The sequence below is a fragment of the Apis cerana genome, linkage group LG4 (genome assembly GCF_029169275.1).
Source record: "Apis cerana isolate GH-2021 linkage group LG4, AcerK_1.0, whole genome shotgun sequence".
Taxonomy (NCBI): Eukaryota; Metazoa; Arthropoda; class Insecta; order Hymenoptera; family Apidae; genus Apis; species Apis cerana.
This window is the reverse complement of record NC_083855.1, coordinates 9,901,640-9,919,605: the sequence shown is the minus strand read 5'-3', so window position 1 is coordinate 9,919,605 and position 17,966 is coordinate 9,901,640. Positions and strand designations below refer to the sequence as shown.

Sequence of the window (17,966 nt, the reverse complement as noted above, 5' to 3'; positions counted from 1 at the left end):
TATTATCTTGTACTTTACTGTGATATATCATAAAATTTGTTGAGAATCATTCTCTCTTATATCGTAGAATAAGAATAAATTAAATTGGAAAACTCAGAAAATTTGTAAGATCTTTTCGAGCTGTATTATCTTGTACTCTACTGTGATATATCATAAAATTTGTTGAGAATCATTCTTTCTTATATCGTAGAATAAGATTAAATTAAATTGGAAAACTCAGAAAATTTGTACGACGAGTTGTATTAACTTGTATTCTATTGTGATGTTCCATCGACTTGAAAATTTGTTGAGAATCATTCTCTTTGACGATCGTTAATTAAAATAAAAAAAGTCATTTAAACAATAATCACGACCCCTCGGAAAATTTGTACGACCTCCTCGAGCTATATTTACTTAAACTCGTGCGTATGCGAGCCATCGACTCGAAAATTTGTTTGGTATAAGTTTCTTTTGGGATCGAATGCGTTAAGATGCACTCGTTCGAAAAATTCAGGAGTTGCTTACAAAAAAGATTGGAGGAGCTACAAGTGTTATTTTAGGTTCACGTATACAAAACGGTATTAAATGGACCCGAGCTAATTGAGGCATCGCAAGCTTTCGGTTACGTATCGAAAACAAACCCTTACCCGTCTATGAGAGTACAACCCGCCGAGTGAATCGACGCGAAACATTTTTCCAAAAAGAAAAGACATCTGCATGGGCATAAAGGTAAGAATAAAATCGATAATTGATATCTATCTGTCGATAAAATCTTCCTTTCCAAACATTCTCTTACGTATTAAAACTTTCCTCTCTATTACCGTCAAACTGATCGTTTTGTTTGCGAAAACTACCCTTATTGATTTGTTTTTCCCCTCCCTTATTCATAAAAACAACCTCGAAGAAACACGACACCTCGGCATACACTTTTATCCAAACGTGAGTTACGTTTTGTGTTCTCGCAGATTCTCAAAAGGCCAAGTCGCCTATTGTAACATTTTCAAGCATGGAAGAATCGTAGCGGGAGAAAAAAAAAAAAAAAAGGGAAGCAGAAAACGTTGGAGCCTTCATTATGAAATTACGCAACTGTAAATTGAGCAAATACAACGGTCGTGCCCCTGCTCTGGTTCAGGTCTGGATTTTTTTCCTCTTCCTTATTTCCTTCGCTACCCTCTAGTAATCTAGGTATCGAGTTACTCGCAACCAAAGTAACTCCTATCTGACGAGACATCTATCGGAAGGAAAAGATTCAAATGGCGTTGAATCTTTTTTTTTTTAACATCGCTTTCACGAAAACCGGTCGATACGAACGAAAGATTCGCCCACGGATAATTTACTTTGCATATCTCATCGAGCCTGTAAATAAAACGTCTGCAAAATTGTTTCTTGTTTCGTGTGTTGGTCTCTATATCTCTCTGATAATCGAATATTGGAATATTCGTCTTGGAATATTTTAAATGTTCCATATTTTCGAGGATCGATCCATCTCGCCCAGATCGTAGATCGCGAACGTTTAAGCGTAGAGATACGCGTGGAAAAGTGGTTTTATGCGAGTAAGAATGAGGTAAGTGGTGCGCATTCCATTGAGGTCAGATTATCCTTGAGCCAGGATTACGTGGCGAAAGAGGGAATTGTTGGAAGAGGAAGCACCGCCAATAGTGAAAATCCTACAATACTCTGCAATCACTGGCACAATACACAACTGAACATTTAAAAACTGATAACGGCGGCAGATAATTTTCCCATTGGTTCGAAAGTTGGAGAGAAAAGTAATTCGCCCCGAATACGCCACGTATAAGTTTACGAAGATCGAACTGCTCGAAGGAAGGAAGCTATGGAAATGGAAGAGGCATAATTCGATACGTTTCTATAATAAGTACGTTATTCATAAAGTGGAGGGAAGTTTGGATATTGGAACAAGCCGCAAACAAGCAAACAAAGAGAAGCGGCTCGATTGTCGTGTCACGGTGGCGATACAATGCGGATGACAATTGTATCCAACAATAAGGCTATCCTACACTACACCGCTCTTCATAAATTAGTCGGTCAGGATCCTATGGCGAGTCCTGGGGGACGCGTTCGCACGTCATTCCTAGTTACGAGGACAATAGCATCAAAATGCTGTCATACGAAACCTCGTTGATCTCTGATCGGCTTTGCCAACAGTTTCGCCACCACCACGCGTCGATCCAACACCATTTTGTAAGCAGCGATCTTACTCAAATTTTGCCCTTCTCATTTATTTCCATCGCCAAGTAATCGAGCTCGGGTTATGGGTCATTATGCGTATTTCCGGCTCCGTGTATAACTTCCTCTCGCGTGTAAACTTTAACGTTATTCCATTAACTGGCTTCGATTTCTTATTTATACGATTAAAAAAAAAAAGAAGGCGTAAGAGATATGGATCTGTTTATTCATAAATCCATAATTTAAACGAGAAATAAAGCGGATATGAATTAATCGGGACGATAAAATCATCGATCTTGGCATCAATGGCTAGCTACGAAAGGGAGATGAAAAAGGGAAATAAAAGTTACTCCCTGCACAATCGAAATATAGAAGTCTAGGTCGATTCATAAATGCCTCATTAATCACACGGTAGGCGCTCGATCCTTGATCGCGTGGAAGTGGAAAGAGGACGGCAATATAGAGATGGGAGTACGGAGATTGTGCTCGAGGCGGCTAAAAGACGAGTTTCTTCGTGATGGACAATAATAAAGCCATAAGCACGCCCGGCTAATACTTGAATAACGTCAGAAGCTGTTGTAAGGACAAAAGTATCGTGTTACATTTATCAACAGAGAATAATACAATACTTGCCGGATTAGTATTACAATCGGAATTAGTAAAGTTACACTCGGGTGATCATCGTCTTTATTAACTTATCCTTTCTGACAAATACATTATATTTAAGTGATAAATTTATTAGAAAAGAGGAAAAAGAAAAATGGATCGTTTCGATAATTAAATTTTTGGTGAACGTGGTGAAAATATAATTTGATTCTTGATTGTAGCGTTAAACATTTACACGTTGAATTTACCTGTAAAAATGTAAAAATGTAAAAGTGAAACGTTCGTTTCATCGATCACGATACGTATAATGCTTCGTAGATATCGGTGGAGCAAAGCGGTTGAACATAGACGAATACGTTTGGAGGAGCAGGGGTCAGCTTTAGTCTCGTTCGATTAGCATGAAAGAGCAAATAGAAAGCGCCAAATGATTTTTGTTCTGCACACACGCGGTACACGATGGAGCACAATACAAGCGATTGAGCGTAAGGGATGAGAGGTGGATCAGTGTCTGCCCTTCGTGGTGGCAGGAGAGCCTCGATGCTCGGTTTCTGTGTGGTAAACACGTTGTGTTAGCAAAAGTAATGATGGCCCATCGTGCCATTGATTTGTGGCTCCATTAGGTCGGGGCTCGTCGGTTTCACACCTGGCATCTCTCTCCTCTTCTATCAACCGCATCCGACTATATCGTTCGATAAATCCAAATTATTTCTCCTTCAAAAATTTCTTTCCGCGCTCTCTACCTTCCTTATCCCCTCTCTCTCCCCATTTGGAATCGATCCATTGCATTCTAATTTTCCCCGACGCACAAATGTTGTGTAAATCGCAAGATGCGATCATTTTTATCGTCCCTTTGACACTGATTATTTAATTGAGATATAAAATTTGGAGGAGCAAGTTGGATGCTGATATAACGTGGCGAATGAAAGGAGGAGAGGAAGAAAGACGCCATATGCAGCTAATTTCAAAAATTCACCGTGACAGTCTTGGGTCGAAATACCTCCCGTAGATTTTTCCTCCGACGCATTTCTATCGCGTTTTTTCGTACTGATCCTATCCCCACGCTCCACGTCTTAGACGAATTTTCGAGGCGCATTCAAGGAAATTCGTCACTCACCGTGGGAGTCGCCATCGCCAATAATCTATTTATTGCGTGCATAATCGCCCTCTTACAACGGCCACTCCATTCTCACGGATCCTACGTCTTCTTTTACGTCCAACAGCGAGAAACAGCGTTGCGAGAAACTTCCAACAATTATAACAATTGAGTTTTTCTATCGTAAATTGAACCTTTTTCTTATAAATTTCAATTTCCTTTACGTAAATGTGTCTATATTTCCGTTCTATGTAACTCGACGGTTATGATAAGTTGAATCGATCAATTTCGATCGATATTTTTGCACATTACAATTTTTACGTGTATCAACATATCCTGTTTAAAAAAGAAGGCGGGTATCTTGGATTTTGAGAAGAAAAATCGAATACAAAATAAAGATAAAGATATATATATAATTTCGATAAGTAAAGAAAAACAGAATATGAAAAGATATAAAAGTAAAGATATCCAATATATCCAATATAAAAAAAAAGATGAATATCGGAAAAATAAGTCCAATTTAAAAAAGGGAAGGAATACGAATTTTGAAGAATATGAGAAGATACAAAAGTAAAAATATCCAATGTACATCCAATTTTAAAAAAAGATAAATATCGTGGATTTTGATGAACGGAGGAAATACAAAGTAAAAATAAAGTTATATCCATTATATCCAATTACCAGTGACTTTGATAAGGAACGCGAGAAAAGAGATGGAACACGGGCGCAAGTTTAACAAAAAGGCAGATATCTCGGGGTTTGATAAGAAAAACGGGAATGCGAAAAGAGCGAGGTAAAAATAAAGATACGACGGGTCGGCGCAAGAGCGCGAAGGGCGGCTTGCTGTCCTCTTTTCAATTCCCGCGTCTCCACGGTCTCCCCATAATCCCGAGGTGGGTCCTACCTGCGCGTATAGCTGCGTAGCGGCAGCTGCTCTCTAATTGAATTATCTAGTTTCCAATTCGACGCGGAGATTTCGGGCGAAAGGGCCGACGAAAAGTCATGATGACTAAATATTGAAAAACATGCCAGAGTATTGTCGGCGTGGGCCCCCGACTTCTTTCTTCTTGGGGGCGGGGCTGTCGATTTGTGAGACCTTTTGTTTGTGGTTGTGAGTCTTTATGCCTAGATCCAGATGCTCCTACGTTGATGCCGATCAAAGGAATGCACGGATCCAACGATGGTGGCGTTCCTCTTCCGTGTTTTCCAGGTAACGATCGAAAATCCGGCGTGGAGAACTGTACGAAATCTATCGTTTTTTCCCCCTTCCGAAATACGATTTGTTTTCTCTCATTTGCAATTTGCAAATTTTTCGATACGAATTAACGACGAATCGAAGAGAAACAGTCGTCCATCTTTCCTTTCAAACGAATGTGCAACACCATTTCGATTTAGATTTTCGATACGCGGAACTAATTTATAAAATTACCCAGTATGATATTTTATTATCGGACGATACTCCGTTTAAAATTCACCGATATTGTCGACAATAACGAGGAAATAATAGAGAGAAGGAAAAATCAAGGAAATACGCAAAGCGAGATTGTCGAGGAGAGGACAGGCTTGTCGAAGAATACGGGTTGTAAATTACTGATGTTCATTGCGTCACGGTTAAATATCCCGGATCTACGGAGACACGGCGAAAAAGGAAGACCGCCGTGGAAGCAATGCAGTTTCCTGCCGATCCCTTTCGGATGTTCCGGGAACAATGGTGGCCTGGATCAATAGTCATCTCAGTAAACGACAAAGACGCGTTTTTTCCCCTTCCTCCTCCTCCCTCTCGCCCCCCAAAGTCGTATGCCCCTTAGAGCGAAACGTTGGCGCGTTCAAGCTGCTACAGATAGAAACGGATTTTGAGCGGCATCCGTGACGACACGGATAATGGAATGTCGTAAAACACTAATGCCCTATCATGACGCGAATTTCCGCTTACGATCTTTGGCCCTCGGCAAATACTAATGATCGTCGACACACTTCTGTTACGAGCCCGAAACATCCAACGAGCAAATGTTCGACGAACCGTTGCAATTTGCGTATAACTGATATGTGCGCAACGCGTGCAACGCGATCGTTTCGTTTCGAAGATGATTGAATTTTTTCTTATTATTTAAATTTCTATTACCGAACGGATAAATGAAAAGTAGAACGGACAATAAAATTCGAAAAATCGAAAGTTGAGAGATGTTCGAAAATTCGAGATGTTTGGTTCGGAAGATGGGAAAAATTTTAGAACGGGAAATTACAAAAGTAGTTTCGGTTAAACTTCAAAGGGTCCCGTCGTGGGCGTCGCGTCGTGCGTGTCGAGAGTGCAGGGAAAAAACGCGATAGACGCGTACAAGGGTTGAACTTGATAGAGGATCGGCCATCCCCTTTCGAAGGTTCCATTTTGATCGAGAAGAGGTAGCGAGAGAGGGGGAGGGAGGAGGTTCACGTCGGTGCAAAGATTTTGCGCATTAACAGTGTCGAGGGGGAGGGAAAAGAAAAAAAAGAAGAAAAGAAGAGGAAGAAGAAGAGGAGAAAAAAAAGGAAAAAAGAGGAAGGAAAAAAGAAAAGAGGGTGTTGCCCCGATATCGGTAGGTTTTTACGGGACCGTGGCATGGAAGTTTCGGCCATTTATTATTTCCCGCCACGCACCGGCATCCCAACAATACCGTCCATTGACAATTTCTGGTTCACACACAACGCCGAGCACCGCGACGCTCCGCCCACGATCGAACTACAGAGAATGCCGACGGGGCCCTCTTTCGTGCTTCCCAACTTCTGTCGCTCTCCTTCGCCGACACCCAACTTTCGGGGAAAGGAACCCCCGTTCGGGGTCGGATCTCTTACTCACTACAACCCATCGTTTTCTTCCTTACTAACTATCCTCGATAAATATTTCCTTTACGAAATCATCTCCTTCTGTTTGGGAAACAGAGAACGCTTCTGTTCCCCGGTTCCCCGTCCCCGGTTATCGCCCACGTTACGTAAAACAGACGCAACGTAGAGGGTGGGCGTTTTAAGGGTGGCGTCCGGGACGTCTTAAACGTTGTAAATTAACGTGTAACTGTCGAAATCAACTCCGTTATCGTTGACTCCAATATCAGCTTGCTTTTTCCTTTTTATAATCACCGTTTTAAGTACATCGTAAGCAGAGAGTCCTTTTTTTGTTGAAATTATGAAGATGAAATTACGAAGTTATGAGAAAGTTCTTTTTCCCCCTCCCCGGTTAAAAATCGCAGAGATCTGATCTAAAAATGAAATGAGAATAATGGTGTTTGAGATTCGACTAGAGGTTTGGGTGCGTAAAAAGAAAAGTGTGTTGAGAAGGGAAATATGTGGGGAGGAAGTGAAATCGAAGTTGGGAAGTGGAATCGAGAAGAGGAAGAGAGGATCCTGGAAGAGAAGGTCCTGGTGTCAGCGTGTGGCCATAACCTCGAAAATAAGTACTTGTCGTAAATCAAGATCACGACCTGTCCTTTCACGGTATTCTTTTAACCGATCTCGAATTTCCTTCATGCATTGTGATCGTTTACGATTTGTTTGATGTTTGGACGCATTGTCGATCTTAAGTTAATGTATTTATTAGTTTATGGCTTAGGTACAGGTATTATGCGTTAACGCAACAAACGTTAACCACGCGACACTCGTTGCATGAAATATAACTCCGATATTTCGACCGTTAAGGACTACCTTGAAGCGAAAATTTCTTGGCTGTAAAATCAAGCTTACTTTTCTTTGGCGTTTTCTTTCCTTCGCCATAATAATGCTTCGCTAATTGAGCTAATATAAATGCAAAAAAAAAAAAGAAAAAGAAGAAGAAGAAAAAAATGGAAAAAATGGAAAGAAAAATGGAAATAGGACAAATGTCTCGTTTCGTAAATACTTTATTTTACGTTTTACTTTCGTGTATTTGTTAAACAATGATCTGTGGTACGATGGCGAGGAATAAAAGCTTGGCGGAGCTTGTGCACCTCGCTCGTACTAGCCACAATAGCGCCATATTGTGAAAATATTGATTACGATTCGCCAACAATGGAGACAATGCCGTCGACTTCGCTGCCGTAGCGACACTTGAAAAAAAGAGCTTCTTCTCAAGTGAGTCTTGTATGCCTCGCAGCATCGTGTTTCGCTGAAATCGAATCCCTCCTTCATCGAGAATATATTGTAAGTAGTTTGTTGTACGCGAGGTAAAAAATACTTAAGATACTTTCATGCTCGGCTCATTCGTTCGAGGAAGAAAAATAATTTTCCTTGGCCCAAATAATTTTTTCAACAAATATTTATCGGACATATATTTGCTTAAATTATTATCGATATAAATGAAATGATCTTAAACGTAGAATTTTTTTAATATTTCATTTCTCTCCGCGTTTGATATTATATTTCGTGATATTATATTTTTATTTAAATTTTCTACCTTCAGATTTCTTCAGATTTCTTGTCTCGTATATCTTCTTCTCTCGCGTTTACTATTAAGATTAATTATTAGGATTATAAAATAGCTTTTATTCGATAGAAAGTTTTAAATAAATAAAGTATGGCAAAAAGAGTCTCGCATAATAATCGTGTACGATTTGCATGATAGTCATCGACAGATAGTTTATCAAATACTCGTCTTGTTTGCGAAAGGAAAGTCACAAGAGGTACGGTTACGCGCACAAGTGCGTAAAATATAAAACAGCAACGACAGCATTTAAATATTTTTCACTCTTGAAAGATCAAACAGATAGGTGGGTCGCTCGCTTCGTGCTCACCAATAAGCCGTCGAAGTACTCGAAGAACTGTTCACGTGCTTGTACGTGTCCAACTTAAATTTGCTGACGAGCCTTCGGGCAATCTCGAATGACAGAAAGCGGGATGAAAAGAATGGGAAGACAAAAATATCGAAACTTTACAGTGGTATAGACAACGAATCAAACATCGATGTGAAAAGATAAATTTTATAAAATAAAAAATGGTATAAATATCTCTAAAAATAATTTTTTATTGTAATACTGTTATTCGTAAATTGAATATTGCATTCCTTAAAGAAAAAATATAAATCTTTGTCCTTCTAACATGACTTTTATATATATGTTGTTTAGTTATAACAATGAAGAGCATTGGTTGCCTATTTTCAGGGGCAAATGATATTTTCCGCGTATTTTTGTAGATCACAACATTATCGACAGATAGTAATTTATAATAACGAAATAATACAAAATTTATTCAATTTTTTTTTAATCTTAACATATAAAACATATCTTTTATTTATGTCTTCAAAAATCACTAAATACTATATAATACTAGATTATTTTTTATTTTCATTCTTTTTTTCATGAATCGAAAGTATTAAACTTTCGAGAGATAGAACGTGCACATATATACGTTTTATTTAAATATTATAAAAAACAACAGATTTATGGAAATTGAATATGAAACACAACTAAAAAAAAAAAAAAAAAAAAACTGAACCATATTTAGAAACACTGCAAAATACAAGGAGTACGTACAGAGAATAAAAACAACTAAGAATGAAGAAAGAAAATTGCATGTATGATTTTTTTATGACGATTCTCTCGAATCAACGAGCCATTACGAAAACGGTCGGCCTCCTCTCCGCCCCAATGCTAACAACAAAACGCCTCTCTGGAACTGCGAAATGCTTCTGAATCGAGCAAATTTCGAGTTTCGTGCATGTGAAATGAAAATATGGATGTATGGTTCGTGTATATACGCGTAAGAGCACGAGCAAGAGGCAAACGAATGCATGCACTCGGTCGAGGGACTAAATTGATCGAACTCCGTTTTGTTTGTGGTCACTCTTAAAAACTCGAGTGACAAAGAATCATGGCTCCCCTTGCGCCGATATGTTCGTTTCGAGCGTTTTTCTTTTTGCCCGCTGGCTGTTTCCCCTTTGTTAAATTGTACGCTCTTTCTCGCATTTCGAAAACGTGAGACCATTGTTTTCTGTCTTCCTCTATGTACCGGCAGAATCGTATTTTCTTCCGTAAAATATTTTCTTTCTTTTTCTTTCTCTCTTTTCTCTTATATTTATTTTTTTTTTTTTTTTTTTTTTTTTTTTACGAACCATATGGTCAATACCATATTTTCAAATTTATCGAACCATCACTATTGAATTTTAAAATAATTTATACGATGGTGTTTTAATAAAATTAGAAATTTTAATATTAATTGATATAAAATTTAACAAACATTTGCTTGTGTTTTTTAAAATTGTGTATTTATTTCGTCGATGTAATATTATGTAATATATATAATGTAATATTATTCATTCAAAAAATGTAGTTCTAATACTTATCTTATCACAGATGATTACAACCAGATTTATTTCATTTCAATGTGAATATTCGTCATTTTAAAGTATACTTATTTATAAAATACAACTCTACGAATAAGATTTTTTTAAATGAATACAAAAGTAATAATTAAAGAGGAAAAAATTGATATTCGATTCATTTATTAGTTGCTCACTCAAAATAAAAATTACAAGAAATTTTAAGAATTTTCATAAAGAAAAATGAGCAATAACGATTTATGGATCCGCGATGTAATTACGAATTATGGATTATTACTTGTTGGAATTCTTATTGGAATTTTAATATCGCGAAAATGCTTGAATTTGCAAAAACGTATTTACAAAGCTTATTTAACGGGATTTGAAGTGGAGTGCGCAGAACTCATGATACTTTACAAGAAACATTTATTCAAATCATTACAATACGTTGTTTCGAGTGACAAAGTATTACAATCCATGAATTGCATACGTCTCCTTGAGATTGGCGTTAAAACGGGTGTGCATTACATGTATGTATATTAATAATAGAAATAGATATAGAAATAGAATATAAATAGAAATAGATATAACATTTTCCCAAAATAGATATTTTTTTTTGTATAATTTAAATTTTATAAAAATATTAATTTAAATTATATAAAAATCAACTTTAGTACACGATATAAACTTTTTAAGGAAGACATTGAGAATACATATAGAGTAGAATTAATTCAAAAATATTTATTTTTTACCTTGAATTAATCAAAGAAATAATGTTAAATTATATAACATTATTTTACGTTACTTCTATAAAATCAACGTATCATATTTATATTCGTACATTATGAATTTGATAAAATTATAATCCTACATATTTATAGATAAATACATAGATCAAATTTAAATCTTTCAGGTGAAAATATACAATTTTATCCAGAAAATACACACTTAATTGGTGTTGATCGAAATCTGAAATTAGCTGAATATTTAATAAAAAGTAATCGTTCGTGGCAATTTTCCCATATCATTATTGAATATCTAATAATCGGAGATGGTAGCTCTTTGAAAGAAATACCTATTGGATATATAGATGTAGTTATGACTACAAGATCGTTATGTTCAGTAACATCGTTGCAATCAACGCTTCGAGAAATCCATTGAGTATTGGCACCGGTAAGTTAATTAACATCTATTACATCTATTGTATAATAACTTACATCTATATTATACTAATGTAAAATAGCTTATACTAACTTATATAGAGTATATTAGTAATACTAACTAATATAGAGTTATAAGAGAATTAATATATATTGTAAGAATAATATAAAGTTATAAAACAATTTATAACTAATTTTGAATTTTGAATATATTAATATAATATAAGAGAATTATATAATTGGGTACTCTAATATAATAAACTAATAAAAATATTATTAATTTAATTTTATTTTATTTAATCTTTATATATGTAAGTAAATAGTTTAAATAGTTAAAAAATAATCTTTTTAAACTTTTATATTTGAAAGTATTTATATATATATATTATAATTTTTTATATAAAAATAATATTATTTTGTTTCCGTTTACTTCAAATTATTTGATGTATATTCGAAAAAAAAAATATTTTCGTGTTTCTATCTCATTTTTCACTATGAATGAAAAATCATTTTTAAGAAAAATCAAATTGAAATAAAAATATTTTTTATTTTTCAAAATAAATTTATGCTAATTACTTTATTTTTTTAAAAAAATTGACAATTTAGGTTTTGATAAATAAAAATTTAATGATCTTTCAATTAAACTCTCAAATATAAGTAAATATAATATAAAAAAATTTGTTAAATATATAAAAATAATAGTAATAATAATTACTTATGTATAAATCAAATTAAAATTTTTAAATTTTATTATTCATTATTAAACGTTATTAAATATTTCATTCGATCTTACACTTATTAATTTATTTTATATAAATTGAAAATAATTTAATCTCTCCTGTGATTTGTTGTAGAGTGGTCAATATTCATAGAGCATATACCTGAGAATGAAGGAATTTTTATACGATGGTTAGAAAAAGTATTATCACAAACAAAAATATGGCCATTATTTTTTGGTGGTTGTCATTTAAATGTTGATCCTGCAAATGTTGATTATGCATATTAAAAATGCTGGCTTTGATCAGATTTCATGGAATACATTTACTCTTGAAGGTTACGTGTCTCATTTTTTTCATTTAATTCTTTCAAAACAACATATATTGGGTGTAGCAATTCGATAATTCTATTTAAGAAAATAAAATCAAAAAATAATAAAAACATATATACATATAAAAAAAAATTATCTATAAATATCAATAAATTATTCATAAAATAATAAATAAAATTTATATATTAAAGATTAATAATAGATTTAATATTAACTTTCCATCAAATGCAATTTTTTTTATTATGTACTATATAAATATATATATATGAATTATGAAAAATATCATAATTAATAATATAAAAAATTGTATTAAAAAATATTTAAATTGAATATTTAAAACTATTTATAATTAAAAAAATAAAGATTAAAATCAAAAAAAATAATGTAATAAGCAGCAAATAAAATTTTTACAAAATTATATGCAATTACATATATTGCTATAAATTCAGGATGAAATAAATAAAAAACAAATTATAAATTTTTTATATTAACCAATATGATTTTATTCCAAAATATTTTATTACTTTTCCAATAAAATTTCACTTATAGTTTTATATTATTTGTATTTAATGATACTATTACTTTCATATTCTTTTTAAGTTCTTTAAGATATTTTTATATTATTTCTTTCATTAAATACATTACTTTAGATTTCATCTTTTTTATTTGTAATTTGACATAAATAACAGTGCATACTCTCTCTCAATTTAAAAAATTAAAAAATTTAATTTAAAATTTAAATTGATATAATACATACTTTCAAAATTTAAATATATGTTGTACATTAGATATACATATATATTATAACTTTAACTTATAAAAAAATTATATAATGCTAATTTATGAAATAATTACATATCTATAATTGATAAAAAAAATATGTGAATAAAATTAGACTGATATTGTAATAAAAAATTATTTTTAATTAAATAAAAGACATAAATTATTACATTTTAATATAAATCATGATAAAATATCGTAAAAATAAATCAATATGAATCTATGTTAAAACAATCACTTTTTATTATTTATTATCGAAATTGGAGATTTCTTTAAAGTGAAATATAATGTAATTTACGTGAAATTAGAAAATTAGAAGAAATATAAATCATTATTTTGTTGTAAAGAAAAATAATATGATGATAAATTGGCGACTTTGCAGCAAGAAGAATTTCATTTTTAATTTTTTAGTTATAATATGTTATATACAAAAAAATTCTATAACATTTGGTGCATGCTTGATGTAAATCTGATAACAAAATTTTTTGTAAAATTTGAACCTATATTTATTACTGTTTTATGCAGTACAAAAGTCAATTCAGATTTATTTTATATTTTTTGATGTCTACAACAAATATTAATATATTTTTTTCATATTTAATTAATAAATCAACAATAAATCAATAAATTGTGTCCTTTATTATGTCTCTTATTATGTTAACAAAAACAAACATTTTTCTACATACATATTAATGCAATCAGATTTTTCCCAAAATATTCGCCAAAAATAGAAATGAAAATTTATCAACTTATCTACTTATTATATAAAAAAATATATTTTTTAATCAGTAATTTTTTTATAATATTATGTATAAATATATGAACATCTTTTTTTAATATACTTAAAATTTGTCAAAATTAAATTGTCTTTTTAAATACAAAATTTTTAATTGTATTGTATTATATTGATCATTGAGACAAATATTATATCTTTTTATCCAAAACATTTATATATAAATTTTTATGTATTATATGTATTTTAATATCTTATTTTAAAAAAAGTCTTTCAAAAAGTGATTGATTTGGCATAGAATTACGTTTTTAAATTTAGATTTAAAAAAAACTTAACATACACCCTATATATGAAATTTATATTGCATATCAGTTTACTTATATTATATTTCAACAATATTTGATTTTGTAAACAATATTGCAATACAAGTTCATCATTTTATATTATGGAAGAAATTGTTTTTGACAATGTTTTTGAAATTTGACAAATAACAAAATACAATTATTTTATAAAAAAATATAATGATAGTATGAATTATTTTTTAGTAATTTATTTTTTTGTCATCTAAGAATAAATTATTAAATGAGCAATGTCATTCTGTCAAATATTCGGAATCCGAATCAGAACTAAATATTTTTGTCTTAAAAAGTAAATGACTTACATGAGATTTTTTTGCAATTTGTGAAGTATTAACTTTAGACAATTTTTTTATTTGATCTTTAATTACAGTTTGTGCTTTAATTGTGCTTTGATTACAATCTTTTTCCATAGATAAATTGTATTGTTGCAAAGATTTTTGTCTCTTGATTGAGCTAACATCTTCTTCCTGTGTTTTAAATCTGATATTGTTAGTCAGAAGTTCTGATTCATTTAATGAAGTATTTAAATTTGAATATTTTATTATATTTTTTTTTGTTTTTTTATTCATATTATTTAAATTTTGATTTAACATTTTATAATGTTTTAATTTCAATTTTTGTGTATCTTTTAAACAATGTACAAAATCTTCTTCATCAGAGGAAACAACACGTGGTCTCTTCTTCTTATTATTACTTGTATATATGCTACTACTTTCAGAACTTATTTCTGATTTATTGGAAGATAAAGTTATACTGTTTATGTTCTGATATACATTTTTATTTAAAAATATATTTTCATTTATATTTGAACTTTTCTTACAAGAATCATTTATATTACTAAGTTCTTTATTTTTTATATTATATTTATTTTTATCAGCAATATGATTTGGTTGATTTTTATCACTTATTCTACCTATTTTATTTTTAACACTTTTTTCTGTTGTATTTATTTTTCTACTAAATACTTTATTATTTTTCCTTTCTTTTTCATTATATCTTTTTTTTGATTTTAAAATATAATCATCGAAAGTTTTTGAAAAATCAAATTGAGAACTGTTTTCTGACGATAAAGATAAAGAGCTAGACAAATCAAACGATGTATTACTACATTTACAAATTAAAACAGTACTTTGATCACTATTGGTATCTTCTGTTATTAAATTAATATTACTATAAGAATTAGTACCAGAATCATTAGAATAAATACAATTTAATGTATTATGTTGAAAAAATTTATGAATATTTATATCATCATTACATGATTGAATAGATTTTGATAATAAATCATTTTTACTTAATTCTTTATTATTAATATTTTTATATTTTTGAATTTCAATTTCAGATAATTGTTCTAAACAAACATTTAAATTTGAATTTATTATTTTTGGTAATACATTTTTTGATTTTTTATATTTCTCAATATCAAGTTTTGACAAACGTGTTAAACAAACAGTTAAATTCTTTAATTTTATCATTTCATTCAATTTTTTATGTTTTTGATTATTGATTGATAATTCAATTGAATTATTAATGTTTTCTTTTGTCTTTCCCGATCCTTTATATTTTTCAATATCGTCTTTTGATAATCGCGTTAGATAAATTATTGGATTTAAATTTTTAATTTTTTTTGTTATATCATTAGTTTCTTTACATTGTTCTACATTTATTTTTTCTTCATAATTTATTAATTCATTAAATTTGTTTTTTATATTTGTTAAATCATTAATTGATTGAAGTCTATTTATATTTTGATCAATGTTACATTTCATTGATTGTTGCTTTATTTTTGAATTTTTTTGAATAGTATTGTTATTTATATAGACAGTTTCATTATTTTTTATTGATGTTTTTCTTAATTTTGATCTTTTTCTTTGTTTTTTATGACTTAAAGTATTAAATTGTGTATTATTCATAAGATATTTATTATATATAGAAAATTGACTTTTTCTTTTTTTCCAAATTTTATATCTTTTTGATAATGTACATTCAAAATCTAATGCAGGATGTAAATTTTGTTTTGACTGAAATATTGTGTTTTTATTATTACTTCTCATGTTAATAAGATCAACTGGCGAATTTCTTCCAGTATATAATTTTTTTCGATGTCCTTTTATAATGCTATTTTGCAAGTCAAGATTGTTTGTCATATTTGATAAATTTTGTTCAATATAAGAATTTTTATTTGAATTGTTATTAATTAATTTATCATGCGTATCATTTAAAAATGTGTCATCATTATTAACATCTATATTTTTCTGCAATTGTGATATATTTTTTTCTATATCTATACTTTGTTGTAATACATGATTTAACACTTTATGAGTTTCATTTAACGTGCAATATTGTTGATCATTACCATTATTGTTTTCAGTATGTTCATTATTTTTTTCATGCATATTATTAGCAGTAATTTGTAATTTTTCAGTATTTTCTATATCTTGAAAAGTTTCTATTGCATTATGTTTCGCTCCTTCTATAATAGCCATAGTTTCTATTTTATTAGTTGTATTCATATTTGACAAAATATATTTAGCAGTATCAACTGAGCTACTAGAAGACTTATGTGATGAACTTAAACATAATTCATTTGAATGAGATAATTCAATATCAGACTGTGTGTCTTTGTCTATATAAAGTTTCTTATAAGGTAAATAACCAGTATTTACCCAATATTGTATTACATTGAATGGTTTATATTCCTTTGTATAAATTTGATCTATTAATATAGATTCATTTTCAACAGGTTTTAATGATGAAATATTCAATACAGTTTCATCAGATGACTGAAACAAATTATAAACAATTATAAATATATTATTATTATATTAAAGATTAGAAAAAATTATTATATATAAATAAATATATAAAATAAAGTAAAATAAATTAAAATAAAATTCATACTTGTTCTGAATATCTATAAAACAATTCATCCCAAAATTGTTGTCTATGTTTTAGGATATGGAAAGGAATTCCAAATTTTTTATGGTTAATACCTGTAATTCTAAAATATATATATATATATTAAAAAATTAGTTAAATATAAAAATAACTGTAAGAACATGAAACATGTATATATAAAATAATAAAATAATAAAATATATTATTTATTAATAGTTTAATTACTTAATAATATTATTATATATAATATATAAAATATTACCATGAGAGAGAATATATATATTAAACATACAAATATAATTATATTAGATTAATTATATATTTAAAAACAAATCTATTAACCTATATTAATATTTACCTTTCAACATTTTCGTTATAAGATATTGAAAGCGGTTCGTCATTAAATTCACTTATTTCACTTGGCATAGTATATACCGATAGTTTTAACAAAAATTATGAAAAATAATAAAAAAATATTAAATAACATGATAAACTAAGTACTTTATTTAATGTATTTAACATTTAAATTATTTAGTTACAAGATATTTAGTTTAAGGATAACATCTATTGTATTTGCTATTATATAAATAACATATATATTAAGCTATCGATATGTAAATCATTTGTATATATATAAAATATAAATGTTATCCTAATAAGAAAAAAATCAAAATAACAAAAATGAACAAAAAAGTCAAAATAAAAATTAAAAACAAAGAATATTCTAAATAGAGACTCAGAGTTTGGTTATTAAAGTTTTTATTAAAATTTTTATTAAAAAAAAAATATTGAAAATTGACATATTTCATTAAAGTTTTCTACATTACTTAACAAAAATTTATTTTGTAAAAAATACTTTGTATA

At 29.9% G+C, this 17,966-nt stretch overlaps 1 protein-coding gene across 1 annotated transcript; it reads right to left on the bottom strand.

The window, feature by feature from the left end:
* Positions 1–12,015: 12,015 nt before the first annotated feature.
* Positions 12,016–17,824, bottom strand: LOC114577298 (protein PFF0380w). The gene is made up of 4 exons (XM_028665841.2): positions 17,461–17,824; positions 17,106–17,205; positions 14,507–16,987; positions 12,016–12,264 (listed from the first exon to the last, which is right to left on the bottom strand). Exons 1-4 carry the CDS (start codon positions 17,526–17,528, stop codon positions 12,184–12,186), a joined length of 2,730 nt encoding a protein of 909 aa, XP_028521642.2. The 5' UTR covers positions 17,529–17,824; the 3' UTR covers positions 12,016–12,183.
* Positions 17,825–17,966: the final 142 nt, after the last annotated feature.

Coding starts and splice junctions, on each gene's coding strand:
- LOC114577298 (XM_028665841.2), bottom strand. CDS start 17,528: ATGCCAAGTGAAATAAGTGAATTTAATGACGAACCGCTTTCAATATCT. Junction 17,206..17,460: donor TATAACGAAAATGTTGAAAG/GTAAATATTAAT, acceptor TATATATTTTAG/AATTACAGGTATTAACCATA. Junction 12,265..14,506: donor AAATTGCAAAAAAATCTCAT/GTAAGTCATTTA, acceptor CAACATTTGCAG/GATCAACATTTAAATGACAA.